The sequence below is a fragment of the Mesoplodon bidens genome, assembly GCF_964165515.1.
Source record: "Mesoplodon bidens genome assembly, chromosome: 5".
In the NCBI taxonomy this organism is placed as follows: Eukaryota; Metazoa; Chordata; class Mammalia; order Artiodactyla; family Ziphiidae; genus Mesoplodon; species Mesoplodon bidens.
This window is the reverse complement of record NC_138161.1, coordinates 129,579,334-129,595,820: the sequence shown is the minus strand read 5'-3', so window position 1 is coordinate 129,595,820 and position 16,487 is coordinate 129,579,334. Positions and strand designations below refer to the sequence as shown.

Below are 16,487 nucleotides of genomic sequence, written 5' to 3'. Positions count from 1 at the left end.
GTTGGACTACAATAACTCAACATTATTCAAATGAACTGTCCCCCGGGCTGGTCTATCTAAGTATATTGGTTGAAAAGATTTTTCTTAGCCCTTTTATCATCACTCCCCATCATTTTAGTTTTAGCAGAATATCCTTCATCTAGTGATTGGATTTTATATAATGGTTTGGTTTTAATTTAAGGGGAATGTGTTCTAATATTTAGCATGTCAGAGAGCAGTGAATGAATTGTTGTGGTCACAGTCTTTGAAAAACCTGTAGACAATGTATTTAGACAGGATTCTCCAGAGAAACAGAACCAATAGGGGGAAAAATTATATATATATATATATATATATATATACATATATATATATATATATAATATAAAAGCAAGGGAGAAGTTTATTTATTTTAAGGAATTGGCTCACATGATTGTAGGGGTTGGCAAGTGTGAAATGTGCAGGGTAGGCCAGTAGGCTGGAGACACAGGGAACCTTCTCTTTCTTTTCTTTTTTTTTCCTCTTAAGGCCTTCAACTGATTGGATGAGGCCCACCCACATTATGGAGGATAATCTGCTTTACTCAGAGTTTACTGATTTAAACGTTATTCACGTTTTATAAAAAAAAAAACCTTCACAGTACCGTCTAGACTGGAGTTTGACCAGAATACTGGGAACCATAGCCTAGCCAAGTGACACATAAAATTAAGCATCACAGACAATTTTTATTTTATGCTTTCCTAGCAGTGTCTCATTATTGAACTGCTCTATTGGGACAGAATTTTCAGTAATGTTTTCTCAACCTTATTTTGGGAGAAATAAAAATTTTCTCTTCCTTTCACAATGGAAAGCATGTATGGTATATCCAAGTTGTGGAGGCATCAGGAATGCAGAGGTAAGTTTTAACACATGGTGCCCATCTTGAAGGAACACTTAATTTAACTTAATTGTTTGAAGTATAGTTGATTTACAATATTAGACTCAGGTATACAGTATAGCGATTCAATATTTTTATACATTATACTCTATTTAAAGTTATTGCAAAATAATGGCTATATTTCCCTGTGCTGTATGAAGGAACACTGTATAGTTAACTGATTATGAATATCTTTGATTTTCATACTCGCCTTTGAGAACACATAGGTGGAAAGAAGAGGTAAAACAACAACCAAAAACCTTTCCTTATCCTACCTTCATGTGAACCTGATGTGAATTCGTTCCAGGCTATTCTTCTTTTTAAAATAATTTGTGAGTCAGCAACTTGCATCTCAAAGATAAGGTTCAAGACCATGGATGCCAAGGAGGAGGTCGGCATGTTGAGAGTGAGGTACAGACCGAGTGTGTTTTCTAACTCCTTGTGAGTGAGTCTCAGTAGAGATGCCTCAGTATCTCTGTAGAGCACACTGATGATAAGTCTACCTAATTCTCTGCTTACTGAGGCGGGTTAGAGTATTGCTGTGTCCTTCTGGGACAGAGACCTGAAAGTCTCTCTATTGGTAATAAAGACTTTTTCTTAGCTAAAAGGTCTCAACAGTACTAAGATTTTTTTTAATACATAGAGGTGAGCTCTCTGGAAGGACAGCAGGGACACCTGAAATTCCAGGTGTCCTTTTGGATCGCTGAGCTCTCTACCCTAGTGCTGAGTCAAGACGGCATGGTTCCCTGGTGGGAGTTTTACCAAAATCCCTAACGTTGACTTGTTCTAGATTTGCGCTACATGGCTCTCCATTCAGTATAGCGTGAGATGTGGTGGGCTGCTGTGGACGGGACACCGAAAGGGTGGAGCCCAGGTGCCTGGGAAAGGGGCTGTGCTTTCTGAACAGGGCAGCCTATCTCGGCTTCTGCTTGGTTTTGTAGACCCACTGTTGCCTGATCGTCCCGTGTTTTGGGAGAACCTGGATGTGGGGATCTGTATGTAAACTCTCCCAAACTTAAACCACCGTGCCGGCCAAGCTGTATGTCTTGTGGGCCGTGTTTGCTCAGCTGCCTGTCACGTTCCAGCTCCTGCTACGTGTTTTATGCAGCACTGACTCGGGTAGCTTCCTGTTCAGTGTCTTAGAACCACTTGTGCTGTGCGTGCTAGAGGTGGAGGAGCCCGATACCCACGCGAGGGGGTTACTTCGGGGCCGTGAGGACCTCCTGATTCCAAGCCCTGCCTGAGTCTGTCACGTGTGACCCACAGGCAGGGGTTGCGTTGCTGACCTCACCTCTGAGCAGCAGGGTCGGGAGGTGCCCCCTTCAACTTCCAGAGCCCCCAGACCGCTTCCTTCCGCTTGGCTTCTCCCCTCGTTTATGTCGGGCTTGGGGGGAGAAGCAGCTGCAGCTGCGTCTTGGGGTGCCCTGAGGACATGGATAGAGAAGGGAGAGTCAAAAGGAGGCCTTTTCCCTTCTCTCTGTGGTGCCCGAGGAAGCAGACTTTCTCCTGAGTAATGACAAGGCCAAACCAGCTGCAATGGCCGAAGCTGGTCGGAACAGCGGCAGATGTGCATTTCCTCTTCCCCTGCTGTTAAATCCAGCTCCCTGGACAGGTGTGATGAGTTCACATGGGTGTTTTTGAATGGAGAGTCCAGAACAGGCCTTCTTTCAGCTCTGGTCTGGGCCAGCTCCGCATCAGTGCGGCTGCAGGACTCTACCCACAAGGCAGAAGCTCCGTGTCTTTTCTGTCACGGCTGTGCTTTGTTCCGTGTCTCTTCCTGTGAGCCGAGGGCTGCACAGCCCCAGGGCAGCTTCCTCCTGCTCACCGGCACGCCACCAGCCTCCAGCACCGCGCCAAGGCCCAGCAAGCACTCGGGAGATGTTTAATTGGTTTTTTGGGTGCTCATAAAAAGGCTGCTGGGACTATGAACAGGAAGCGGCAACCCCTCTGAAAGATTTGGCTGGGAAGGCACAGGGTGAGGGCAGTGATGAGGTCTATTCAGTATGTCTGTTTTACTGGTGGCTCAGGTCCAGACGCACAAGAGGTACGTGCAGGTGCAGGTGGGTGGGCGGCTGACAGGAGAGCTCTCAGCTGGCGAGTCAGCAGGTTAGTGCATGTATTTGGTGGCATCACGGACAATTCACTTAGCTTGATGAGTCTCAGTTTCTTCATTTGTAAAATGGGCATTCTGTCTGCTGATGATGGGAAAATGGCACGAAACCATATGGATGAAACATTTCAATATTTATAGCTTGTAAATGGGTACTCAGTAAACACTAGCTGCTGTCCTTCCAGACTGATGGATTTAGGGAGACCGTGAAAGACAGATGGAAGGAATATGATCCCTTGGGACTTCCGTGTGTGTGGGGGGGGAGAGACACACACACACACACACACACACACACACACACACACACACACACACACACACACACACACACACACACACACACACACACACACACACACACACACCCCTCTACCCGTTGCACAGTCTGCTAAAGCACAGCCTGGATCTATCAGGCTTTTTACGTCCTCGGATTTTCACGAAGGCTCTGCCCTCAGTGGGGAAGCAGTTGGACGGGGTTGGCTCGCCCTGGTGAGGTGGCTGAGTACCATGTTGTCAGAGAGCTCGCGCTCATTTCAATGTTTCGGGTGTTTTTGTGTTTTTGTGTTTTTTTTTTTTTTTAATGTTGTTTAAGAAAAAGTCACTTTTTAAAACCGGGACTCAAGATAGGAGGGTCAGATGAGGCAAAAGTCAAGCGAACTAGGAAAACATGCACGTATGGCTTCCCGTCAAGGTGCCGTGTGCTGAAGTGTTACAACGGTTATTGTGAGTCTTGATCATGGCCTAGCCAGAGCTTATTGTGCCCCAGAAGTTACCCACTTTCCTACTGGACACCCAAAGGAAGAAGCGTTGCTCATCTTTTACAGTTACTGTTTTCTTCTTTCTTAAACTAAATCTATTAGTACAAGGGCAGTTATATTAATATAGCTGCGGGAGAAAGTGGTGTGTCCAGACACCTAGACTTTGCTGTTATTGAGGAGGGCCAGTAATGAATCCGTTTAGATGGGGGTGGGCCTCTCGGTTTGTTTGTGTGTTGCTTTTCCTTCTTCAGCCTTTTCTTGAGTACTTCTTTGCCGCTAGGCCCTGTTGTAAGAAATTTTCCATGGCTGATGAGACACACGTTTAAAAAAAATTTTTTTTTATTCTTCTATTTTACAGATGAGGAAATCAAGGCTTAGAGAGGTTGAGTAAATAGCCTAAGCTCATAGCTGACTCTTCGGTGGGCGAATAGGGATTGGAGTCCTAAATGGTCCCAGGACAACATTCTTGACTAGTACATTCTATTTCTTGTGCTGCTTCTTTAAAAAGTCATTTTATTTTAGTTACCTGTAGCTGAACAAACAAGTGTCAGATGTAATTTTGGAAAAAGGAGGGAAAAACCTTTATAATTGCCGTGAACAGTTTCCACATTGATATGGGCATACTGATTTGCAGTAATAACCTCTAACTGATTTTTAAAAGCATGGCAATTTTAATGTAGTACTTACCTTAGAAAATCTTCAAGTTGAGAAATCTGGCCTTTGTAAGATATCACAAGCTTGAGGCCAGTTCAGCCCTGGATTTGGATCCTGGCTTTGTTGTAGAGTAGCTGGATGGGGCCCCAGCCTGGTTACTTACCTCCCTCAGTGTCATTCTCTCTGTACCATGACCTTACTAATAGAATCCACTTCATATGGTGGCATATGGTAAACGCCTAGTAAATGCCAATTGTTCTGTTCTTGGCTGGGCAACTTTGGATGTCAAGTGATTTGAACCTAGCACCATGTTTTAGAAATTTATGTTTCCCTTCTTCTCATCTGTGTATTTCTTTCATTTGTCGCAAGAGGAAAGCAGTAAAGTTTATTGTACCATACAGTGATGACTTTTGGAAATTAAGTCTAGTGTTTTAATTATTTTCAGTTTGAGAGACATGGCACTTTTCATGGACTTGGAGGGGTTTACTTTGTGATTCTAATTCATCTCATAAATGACTGCTGTTATCATGCAGTTATGTATTTCTCAAAACTATTTTCTTCATTCGTATTATTATTATTTAAATGTTGATGATTTAACTGAGGGATAGCAAATTAATTTTTTGGCAGAGGGCAAATTAATGACAGTTGATTTAAATACTCAGCAATTGTTTTAATTTTCTTATCTTCCTCCTGTCTTCTCAGAACTTGGAGTTCTACTATTTTTAACTGCTGCATTAAAGAGAAAAAAAAAGGGAAGTCTTTTTTGCTTTCAGGGTGCAGGTTTTGTTTCTCAGATGTCACAAGACCTAAAGACTAGCAACATTGATTCTAAGGTTGTGAGACCAGGAAACTGCCCTTTCCCTCATCAAAAATCAGCTGTCTCAAATATCTTTTGGAAATGGACACATGGAAACATTCGTATGTATAAAGATTTTTTTTAAATGAATGCATATTTATATTTAAATAATAAATCTTCTGAATGTGTGGTTAATAATCTTATTAGGCTGATTGCCTTATATGGTGATTCTGACTGTTAGAAATACTGTTCCTGACTGTGTACCACAGGCTTACACTCTGTTAACAGTTCAGAACAATTGTTACCTTATGCAATTCTTGAAATTCATCCAGATCGCCATAATGTGCTTCAGGTTGCAAACCATGTGACTTGCTAATATCACTGCTCTGTGTATTATCCCATATTATTTATTGGTGCTGTAATATGAATAATGTTTTTGTCCAGATATGACCATTTTGTTTAATGTTGACTAAGAGTGATTAATTACATTTGTAAACATGTCCTTTTAGTCTCAGATTAAAAAGCTATTGAAGAGCTTTATTCAGTATCTGATTTCAAGTCCTTTTTGTTTGCTGTTGCTTACAGTAATGAGTCATTGATTTTTTCCCCATCCCTTTTATGGTACTGTTTTATAATGTATATTAAGAAATTTCTTATTTTAAAATAGCAAACAACCTCACCAAGTACCTTCTAAATTTCTGAAGGAAACCTGCTTCTCAGGTGTAGTTGCCAATTATTTTTCCTTCTTTGTTTGTTAAAGAATAGACCTGTGGTTAGTTTCTAGAGATCATTAGGTTATTGAGTGATTCAATAAGAAATGAATTAGACTTAATCTATTTAAATAGTTTGTGCCCACCCTCTCCTAGGAAAGAAAAATGTAACAAATCCCCCTTATGATGGGAATCTTTCTTTGCATTTGGAATATCTTTATTATAGATATAGGTAGCACCATTAATGATGATGATTTGCAGCGGAGTTAATAATGATTTTAGTATTTTGCCACTATGGGTGGATCCCACGTTCCTGAGGCCAGATGACAGTGCTGGTAGTTGAAGGATCTTACTGGTTTTTTAATTTTGGGTCCATCCATCCTCTCTCACTTGTTTTCATTATAGAAGTTATTTCTTCTTGTGATTTCTTTTTTTTTTAACATCTCTATTGGAGTATAATTGCTTTACAATGTGTGTTAGTTTCTGCTGTATAACAAAGTGAATCAGCTATACATATACATATATATATATATATATGTGCTGCCAAAGCGAACACTCTTCTTGTGATTTCTGTACACATAGTACATGAATACATTTTTGATATCAAGAAGTCCCTTTCAGCCCACAACTTGGACCCCCTGTCCCACCCTTCTGCCCAGAAGGGGGGCCATTTTGGCATGCGTCCCCGCTGTGGAGGCAGATAGCTTAGATTTGACTCTTAGGTCTGTGACCTAGTATCTTTGAGACATTTAACCAGTTATTTAACCTTTGGCCTCAGTTTGCTCAACAATCATAAGATTGTTGTGAAAGCAGTAGAGCAGGGCAGACCGTATAACAAACACTCGTTATATACACAAGCAGTAACCACCGTGCATTTTGGTCCATTTCCTTTGAATACTTTCCTGGGCATTTATGTACTTGTATGTGAACACTTAACAACTAGGTTGGGGGACATAAATGGGATAGCTTCCTACAGAATATTCTGCAGGGTTTTTCTGTTTTTGTTTTTTTCATGACTGCTTAGTATTTTCATCACTTTTTAGTTGTCTGTTTTCTTCTAGTCATGATGTTTTTCAATTCTTTGGGTTGCTGGGAGGAGAAAATCATTTTAGGCACACTGTAGTAATCTTGCCATATCCATTCAAGTATTTATGTTTCTTTCCATTGGCTCAGTCTTTCAGAATGATGCTAAATAAAGGTTTTGTGGCCAGCATCCATCCATGACTCATTAAGTTAGGAATGGGAACATTTCTAGTGTTTTATACTTAATCAACTGTGAGATTAAATCAGTTATTTTTCCTTTTTCTAAATGAATAAGTTTATTTATTTATTTATTTATCTGTCTGTCTTTGGCTGCATTGGGTCTTCATTGCTGTGTGTGGGCTTTCCCTAGTTGTGGCGAGCGGGGGTTACTCTTCGTTGTGGTGCGCAGGCTTCTCATTGCGGTGGCTTCTCTTGTTGTGGAGCACGGGCTCTAGGTGTGTGGGCTTCAGTAGTTGTGGCATGCAGGCTCAGCAGTTGTGGCTCACAGGCTCTAGAGCGGCAGGTTCAGTAGTTGTGGTGCACGGGCTTAGTTGCTCCGCGGGCATGTGGGATCTTCCCAGACCAGGGCTCAAACCCGTGTCCCCTGCGTCGGCAGGTGGATTCTTAACCACTGCACCACCAGGGAAGTCCCCTATTTTTCCATATTAAGTAAGTGCATGTGTGTGTCAGGGGTGGGGAACAAATCGTAAATCCCCTCCCCCCCACCATCCACCTTGTTTTTACCTTTGGTTTCATGTAACACTGTATTATTGCTTTTACTCTTTGATTAATGATATCTGTTGAATCTACTATGTGCCAGGCACTGTGGTAGATACTGAAAATAAAACCATGCAAAAGACAGATCCCTGCCTTGTACAAGCATCTGATCTAGCAAGTGTCAGAGGAGGAATGAAATCTTTGGTAATTCACTCCTGTGGTTTCATTTTCTGCATGTCAATTAGGTTAGAGGTCTGGGTCATCCCTAGAGAAGTACAAGTCAGGGCCAGAACAGCGGGGAGCAGTGGTTGGTTGGAGTGGGCTGAGAGGCAGGCTTCCTGGGGTGCATGTGAGCCCCTTGGGAGACTTCCATGTAATCATGATGTTCCTGTGCTTCCCCTGATCTTGATTCACCCAAGATGGGAACAACAGAAAAAATTAGGTATCCCGGTCCTGCTACTTTTGACCTCTGTGCCCTGGGCCATCTTACTTAACTTCTGAACCTCAGTTTTCTCACCTGTAAAATGGGAATCACAGCACCTCCTTAAAATTTGTTGTTGAGATTAGAGATGATGTATGTAAAACACCCAGTATCTGCTCAGTAAATATTTTCGGTTATTACTCCTGCTATCACTGTGGTTGAAAATTTACAGTTGTTAATATTATTATTGCCATGATTACATTTTAATTTCTGTCAGGGCTAGACCCCACATTCCTTTTTTTTTTTAAATTTATTTATTTATGGCTGCGTTGGGTCTTCGTTGCTGCGTGTGGGCTTTCTCTAGTTGTGGCAAGCGGGGGCTACCCTTTGTTGTGGTGCATGGGCTTCTCATTGCAGTGGCTTCTCTTGTGGCGGAGCACGGGCTCTAGGTGCGCGGGCTTCAGTAGTTGTGGCTCACGGGCTCTAGAGCGCAGGCTCAGTAGTTGTGGCGCACAGGCTTAGTTGCTCCGCGGCATGTGGGATCTTCCCGGACGAGGGCTCGAACCCGTGTCCCCTGCATTGGCAGGCGGATTCTTAGCCACTGAACCACCAGGGAAGTCCAGCCCCACATTCTTGACCCCCTAGTTTGGGGCTTTTTCTGTGACCTTAACTTTATGTGTCATGGCTCTCTGTCTCACTCCTGTTCTTGTTTATCCATTTGCCTGTGTGTAGTTAGAGGCTAGGGGGGTGCGTGCTGTGTATTTTCAACAACTTCTTACTGTCTGTCAAAGTACCAGTATGAAAAGCTGTCTGTTACTTCCCATGAAGACTCCAACTCTGGCTTGTAGTGTTTGGGAAGATGAAGTACTTTTCTTTAATAGTTGAGAGGTGTGTTTCCCTTTCCTAATGGATATTTAAAGCCAGTAGCCATGAAGCTATGTTGTGAAAGATGCATATTACATGGAAATAAATATTATTGCACAAGGGAGCAGAATACTTTGATGCTCTGAGCACCCAGAGTAGAGGCGGAAGAGCAAAGAGAAGCTCGGGGCCATCGCGTACTCTGGGGGAGGGTCAAGATCACCTTCCAGGTTCTTTGAACACAGTGTAGCTCTACTTATTTAGTTCATTTCCCAAGATTTATCTTGTGGCAAGGGTTCCATTAATTAGTTGAGTGATCTTGGGCAAGTTATTTAACATCTCTATGCCTTGGTTTCCTTATTTGTAAAATGAGGATAATCATAATAACTAGCTCATAGGTAGTGAAGATTAAAAGAAATAATTCTGGAAACACATCGTAGTGTCTGACTGTAAACTGAGTAAACACTCAATAATAAATGTTAATTCTTTTTGTTACTAGCGCCTGAAAATTTGCCATCGTTATCTTTGTTAGTGATTTTGAGAGTGATTAAGCCCATACCAAGTTATTTTTTATTTTAAATTTTCATTAGAGGCGACTGAAAGGTTTACATTTAAGGTCAAGTATTGATACTTTCCATTTTTTGTTTTGTCTGCTTTGGCCAGTTAAAAGTGCTAAGACTTTAGTAATGACTAGAATAAGCAATATATATTGCAGAAAACCTGTTCTGAAAATCGATATTTGATCAGAATAGAAACAGACAATTTCATTTGGTCAGGGCTAGTCTCTTTATCATCCAGAATATTTTACAAGACTGAGCAGAGAGCAGTGCATGTAATGAGTACCTGATAGAGTGATTTTTTTTCTTTTGTTCAAAGAATTGCCTAAAGTCTTCACTGCCCATCAAAGGCCCAACTCCAGAATGTCGCATTGAAGCTGAGAGGATGGGGCACTACAATTAGTAACCCCCTCCTTGCACCACTTGGGGCAGGAGGAGCAGTAGTACCCCCAGAAGAAGTAAGGGTGCTGTTCCCGGAAGAAGGGAGGAATGGTGGGCGGACAGAGAGCAGACCTTGTCTGAGGTCTGAGAACTTCTCTTCTTGAGAGGATTTGAGCTTTGCTGGTAATCGTGCACCTCTGACTTCCCCTCTCCTGTGTTCCGTTACAAGCCTGTCTTATCTGCCTCTCCTATTTATGCATCTTTAGTTAGATATTGAAATATTGCTCTTTGCCTGAAGAAAAATAGAAATAAAAACAAAACCACCATCACAAAAATTTCCATGGTTCCACTGCTGAAGACAGATTCTCTGGCCTGTGAATCATCTGTGTGGACCTTTCTCTCCCTGTAAGGTCACCTGGTTTTCTCTGATTTGATCCTTTAGGTGACTGTTTAAAATTTCAGAGGGAAACTCTGTCAGTTTTGGGAGCTGGGAGGGGGTGAGTATCTTGGTATCAGGCTTCACTGATGCCTAGAGGACTCATATCATTTTACTTTAAGATAATTTCCTTGAGCTATAATCTCAGAGATTGAATTCTTGAAGCCAATAATGGGAACATTTTAAAGACTCTTGTTATATGGTAGACATTTCATCCAAAAGGGAAATACCACCTTTTATTCCTACAAAGTAATACACGAGACTGTTTATATCTAACGCCTAGAAGAGGGCCTGGTGGCAATACATATTTATTGATGAATTAATAAGTGAATGTATTAATGAGGCTACTACCTAGTTCGTGGTACTCTTCTTCCATGAGTTTTCATGAAACTCTTTTCCCTAGATTTTTTTTTTTTAATATGTGGTCTTAATTAATTATTTATTTATTTTTATTTTTGGCTGTGTTGGGTCTTTGTTTCTGTGCGAGGGCTTTCTCTAGCTGCGGCGAGCGGGGGCCACTCTTTATCATAGTGCGCGGGCCTCTCACTGTCGTGGCCTCTCTTGTTATGGAGCACAGGCTCCAGACGCGCAGGCTCAGTAGTTGTGGCTCACGGGCCTAGTTGCTCCACGGCATGTGGGATCTTCCCAGACCAGGGCTCGAACCCATGTCCCTTGCATTGGCAGGCAGATTCTCAGCCACTGCGCCACCAGGGAAGCCCTTCCCTGGATTTTTAATACTGTATTGTAGCCTTCCTCTATTTGCCATTTAAACAGCAGTCCTCTGCCCTATAATTCCTTGAACCTCAACACTACTTTCTGTATGTTTGTTTAAAACTTCTTCGAATTAACTTCCTATTGCTGCTGTAACAAGTTATCAGAAATTTAGTGGCTTAAAACAGCACAGGTTTATTCTCTTATGGTTCTGGAGGTTATGATCTTACTGGGCCCTCATCAAAGGGTCAGTTGGGCTGCGTTCCTTCTGCAGGCTCTAGGGGAGAATTTGTTTCCTTGCATTTCCAGCTTCTAGAGATCACCTGCATTCCTTATCTTGTGTCCTCTTGCTCCATCTTCAAAGTCAACAGTGTGGCATCTTCAAATCTCTCCCTGCCTCTGACTCCTGTTTCCATCGTCGCATGTCTTCCTCTGACTCTCCTGCCTTCCCTTTCCCTTACAAGCTCCACTGTGATTACATTGGGCCCACCCAAATAATGCAGGGTAATCGCCTCTTCTCAAGACCCTTGTCTCAATCACAACTACTACACAGTCCCCTTTTGTCATTTATAGTAACATATCCACAGGTCCCGAGATGAGGATGTGCACATCTTTGGGGTGGGGGAGGGAGATTATTCTGCCTACCATATACTTATTTCTCCTTTTGCTCAGCCCAGTTTTTGTTTGTTTTTTTAATTCCATTTTTTTTCTCCCGTCTCTCTCTCTCTCTCTCTCTCTCTCTCTCTCTCTCTCTCTCTCTCTCTCTCTCTCTCTCTCTCTCTCTCTCTCTCTCTCTCTTTTTTGGAGGCTTGTGGGATCTTAGTCCCCCAACCAGAATTTGAACCCAAGCCCCGCCGGTGAAAGCACTGAGTCCTAACCACTGGACCGCCAGGGAATTCCCTGTGTGTCTCAGTTTTGAAATTTAATTCATTCCTCAAAATTTTTCTTGAAAGCCACCTTCTAAAAGAAATATCTAATAATTCCCTTCAGTCCTCTCTGCTCCTGTTAAATGTTGTTGGCTTTCTGCAATAATTTTCGTTTTCTTTTTTTATGTGTCCAAATTATTTATATACATGTATGTATTTGTATACATGTATGTCTGTCCCACTTAATTGCCATCTCGTGGAAGGCAGGGGCCTATATTTAGTTCATATCTTGAGCTGCTAAATTACCTCAAATTTTTGCCTTGAAGTTATTTTGTTTTAAAATAATATTTATTAAATTCCACTCTACAGTTATTGGTTGCCTTAAAGAAAGGGAGTTTAATATTTTTAGACATCTCTTTACAGGATGAGAATGCGTTTCAACTTCCATATTTGAAGTCATGGTGTCCTTTGGACAGTTATTCGAATTAATTTGTAAGATAGCATCTGGCAGACAAATGGAAGCCATCCTCTAATAATTTTCTAAAAATTATCGAGAGCAGAGCGGTGGCAGGGCTCTGGGTGGGGGGGTAGGAGGCACCTGTGCGTGGTTGTCTGTCTATATGCCTCTTGAACGTGTCTGATGGGGTGTACCCTGGAGCTGGCATTTAGAGTGAAGTAAGCAGGGGCCCCTCCTCATTTTTGATAATTAGTGGAGTCTAGAAAAGACCTCTTGGTAAAACCACTTAAAATATGAACCAAAATTTTGTAGTAAATAGTGGGGAAAGGGATGTTTGAATGGGAAGGTACCTCAGAAAGCAATGCTAAATTTTAAAAATTTATGTTATAACAATTTTCAGTAGTAAAGAAGAATGAAACGCCTTATGACTCAAGTATATAAATATGTAATTATTTCTATTGCAGAGATGGCTTGCCTTGAAGTTGGTGTAATATCACCTGATTTTCCGCTATGATCTTCTGAGAAGTTAGTCATAAAACTTCTTTTGTAATAGCTTACTGTTTCTTTTAAAATCAGCACTGAGCCTGCCAGTTCTTCCCTCCCCACCACTCCAGTGTCCTCAGGAAAGAGTGGCCTCATTTTTTTTTTTTTTTTCTTTTTTGCCGTATACGGGCCCCTCACTGCTGTGGCCTCTCCCGTTGCGGAGCACAGGCTCCAGATGCGCAGGCTCAGCGGCCATGGCTCACGGGCCCAGCCGCTCCGCGGCATGTGGGATCTTCCCAGACCAGGGCACGAACCTGTGTCCCCTGCATCGGCAGGCGGACTCTCAACCACTGTACCACCAGGGAAGCCCAAGAGTGGCCTCATTTGGCAAACTGTTTGATATTCAGAAAGGAGTGGACTTTGCACTTTTGGAATCTGGCCAGGATTGGAAAATACTTATTGGTTGAAAATAGATTTTGAAATGTATAACTGTTTATGGGCATAATTAAAATTTTATATTTTAAAACTCAGTCTTTTAGCAGCGTTTCCCCCTGATGTTCTTAATTCACTTAATTCCTAATAGTTACATATTGAGGCCACAACTGCAGTGGGTAGACTGCAGGCCCGTGTGTCTTCAAGTTAGTATCTCAGATGTCTGTAAGCCGGCACATCTCATCGCCTATGAGATGTGGAAGGTGCCAGGCCCTTAACTTAGTCACTTTCCTCCCCACACCTTCAGAACAGCTTGTTGCTTTATGATTAGTTGCCTTTTCTGCTTTTCCCTCTAGAGGGTGAACTTTTTGAGACCAAGGGCCAGATCTTTAAAAATTTTATCTCCTCAATGCCTGGCATATCCTGGGTGCTTAATAAGTGTTTCTGAAAGTGAATTCTCTCTTTCCCAGGACTTGTTTTCTAGCACCTTTCTGCCCCAAACCAGTGGTCAATATCTGGATGTGTTAAAAAGAAGTCTTTTCCTTTATATAGTTTTCTCTATGCATTTCTAGGTCAAGCAGAGTTTATTACTTACGTTGGGTGAGTCAATTATTCTTCTGTAGCACATTTTCATTTTGTTTGATGATGCACAGGGATAAAAATATAGTGCACATTACTGGCCGATGAGTTTATTAAAAACTGATGGCAGTATTTTTAAAATAAATCCTTTTGTTCTCTTTAATATTCTAAATCTAAGCATGCGGCGCTTCACTGCATTGACTTTTATATTTTTTGCTTTTCCCAGGATTGGATTGAATCCAGGCAGGAACTCCTCCCATTTTGCTTTCTTTTTTAAATGTTATGTTCAACCTTTATACATTGTAATTGAATTATTTCTCTTGTTTTAAATGAAGAGACTCAGAGCTCCTTTTGAGATATCTGCCCCAGATAACATTTCTTTACATCAGCATGTGTTTAACCAAACTTAGGGTAGGATGGGTAAAAATCTTGGAATAAACTGATTTTCATGATCTGAATTGTCTGCTGGTATCTAAAAGCTGATCAGGGATTCCTGGATGTCTTCTCAGAGTCCTCACACCTTCTGAAGTGTTGTGCTAAAGTGCACGTGTGTATATGTGTATTTTTCCTGAGAGTGTGCCTCTAGCTATCATAACCTTAATTGAGCTTATGGATTCTAAAAAGTTAAGAGCGTCTCACATAGCATATAAATGCCAGTACTGTGATTGTCTGGTTCTTTTGGCACAGTGTTTATACAACTGGGCAGATGTTAAAAATGAGCAGTGGATGTTCAGTGTTTGGCACAGCTCCTCTGTGGGGAAAGGTGCGATTGTATAGAGGGACGACCCCCCTGCTTACTTACACCCCCCTCTCCCGCTGCAGTTCATGTCACTTGGGTCCCTGTGGCCTTTCTCTGACTCTTCTGGTCCTCAGTCTGTGGTACCCATCTCTAGACCACGGCAGCTACAGCTGATAGTTCTGGTGGCAGTGCTGAGTCCTACCCAGATCCAGGCTACCGACCTCTGTTAACTGGGTCTGCTTATAACTCTTGTTCCTTTCTACGCCTGGCTGTCACTCTTCATGCTTGTTGTTTCTAAGGCCGTGAGTTTTGATCAGCATCCCGGCCTCCCCTCCAGTTTGTTCCTTCCAGTTCCTCCTTGGACTGGGAGACCCGCTAGCCTGGCTCGTTGGGATTATGTGTTGATGGGAGGCGGTGAGTGAGGACCCAAGGGGCTCAGCAGTGGAGTGAAGAAGTCCTTGGGCTTTGTAACGGCTGTCCTTGATGTTCAGCCGTCGGTCTCCTTTTCTGTTTCCTTTGAAACTGAGCTCTGGAGGCTTGATGGGGCTGGCTTATGATCCTGTGTAAGTGAAAGCATATACAAGGAAACTCTTAATTTTCTTGGAAATTGTCACAGATTCAGCTGTTCAAAGTAAGTGATTTCCTTCCTGATGACTGACGTTTTACTCCTTATACCTCAGTTAAAATAGATTTGGGGACATTTCTAAAACAAATGTAAAACAATATAAGAAGAAAGCTTCAAACTTCAGATATTCTGTGGCTTGCATCCTAAGTCTCGTGCATCAGGTGACTGTTTCATGTGACATGGCTGGTACCCATTTCTGTTGGTTGTTAGGCTGCCCCCAGCGATGAAGCTGTGGTGACGCTGCTGTGCGAATGGGCCGTGAGCTGTAAGAGATCAGGCAAGCACAGGGCCATGGCTGTGGCAAAGCTCTTGGAGAAGAGGCAAGCGGAAATCGAGGCAGAGGTAGGTTGGGTTTTCCTTCTCCTTGTCGATGCCATTGTTTAAAAATACTGCTTTGGACAGGATTCTGTTTCTTACTCTCGTTATGCTTTTTTTTTTTTTTTTCCCTTTGAAGGGAAAAGGAAGAATATACAAATTCACATAAGGACTCCATAGTAGGACCCCTCTAAGTCGATGCAGCCAATAATTTATATTCTGGACTAATTTAAAATAAAACTTCAATATCTGATTTACAATGGAAATCTCCCTTTGTGAGGTTAAGGCACACACACATACGTAGATGTCTGTACACTTGGTATTATATACATCTGTGTATATGTACACACGGGTAGTGGATCTAGAAATACTTCCTTGAGGCAGTCCTAACTGTGAGGTTACAGATGCCAATTTGTATTCGTTTTTGAGATTGTGTCCTTCTGGCCCCAGGAGAGAGCAATTAAAGCCTCCGGAGTAGATTAGAAGGGAACATGCAAAGCTATAACCTCGTCAGCATTAGCTTTGTTGAAGGAAAGCTTCCAAGTGAGCCTTCCTTTCTGCCTGTGGGGCCTGGCAGGAGCGGCTCTGGAGAAGGCATGTGTGTGATCTGACCAGCCTTGTCACCTCTCCCCTGGACAGCTGTGACGGCAGGGCCCCCTGCCTAGTGTCTCCCTCCCTCCCTCCCGTGTTCCCCACCACCCTCCCCCCAGCAGGCAGAGACGCCTTTTCAAAATGGACACAGATCACATTGTCCCGTTCCTGAAACTCCCAGCGGTTCCTTCCCGGGACCCACAGAGCCTCCCAGGAGCCCCGCCCCTGCCCTTCCCACCTCCCTCCGGACCTCCCCCCGCTGGGTGACACACAGCCCCAGCTGCTCTGGTCTTCGTTGTCCTCACACGCACCACACCTGTGTTTCTCTTGGGGCCTTGGCTCTTTTTTTTTTTTTTTTCCGGTACGCGGG

General features: G+C 42.7%; 1 protein-coding gene across 1 annotated transcript in view; it reads left to right on the top strand.

The window, feature by feature from the left end:
- MED12L (mediator complex subunit 12L) overlaps nt 1–16,487 on the top strand; it is a 319,746-nt gene that overhangs the window by 74,315 nt on the left and 228,944 nt on the right. Inside the window, exon 12 of the mRNA XM_081234367.1 lies at nt 15,422–15,553. Coding sequence (XP_081090493.1) covers nt 15,422–15,553 — 132 coding nt within the window. The remainder of the gene's footprint in view (nt 1–15,421; nt 15,554–16,487) is intronic.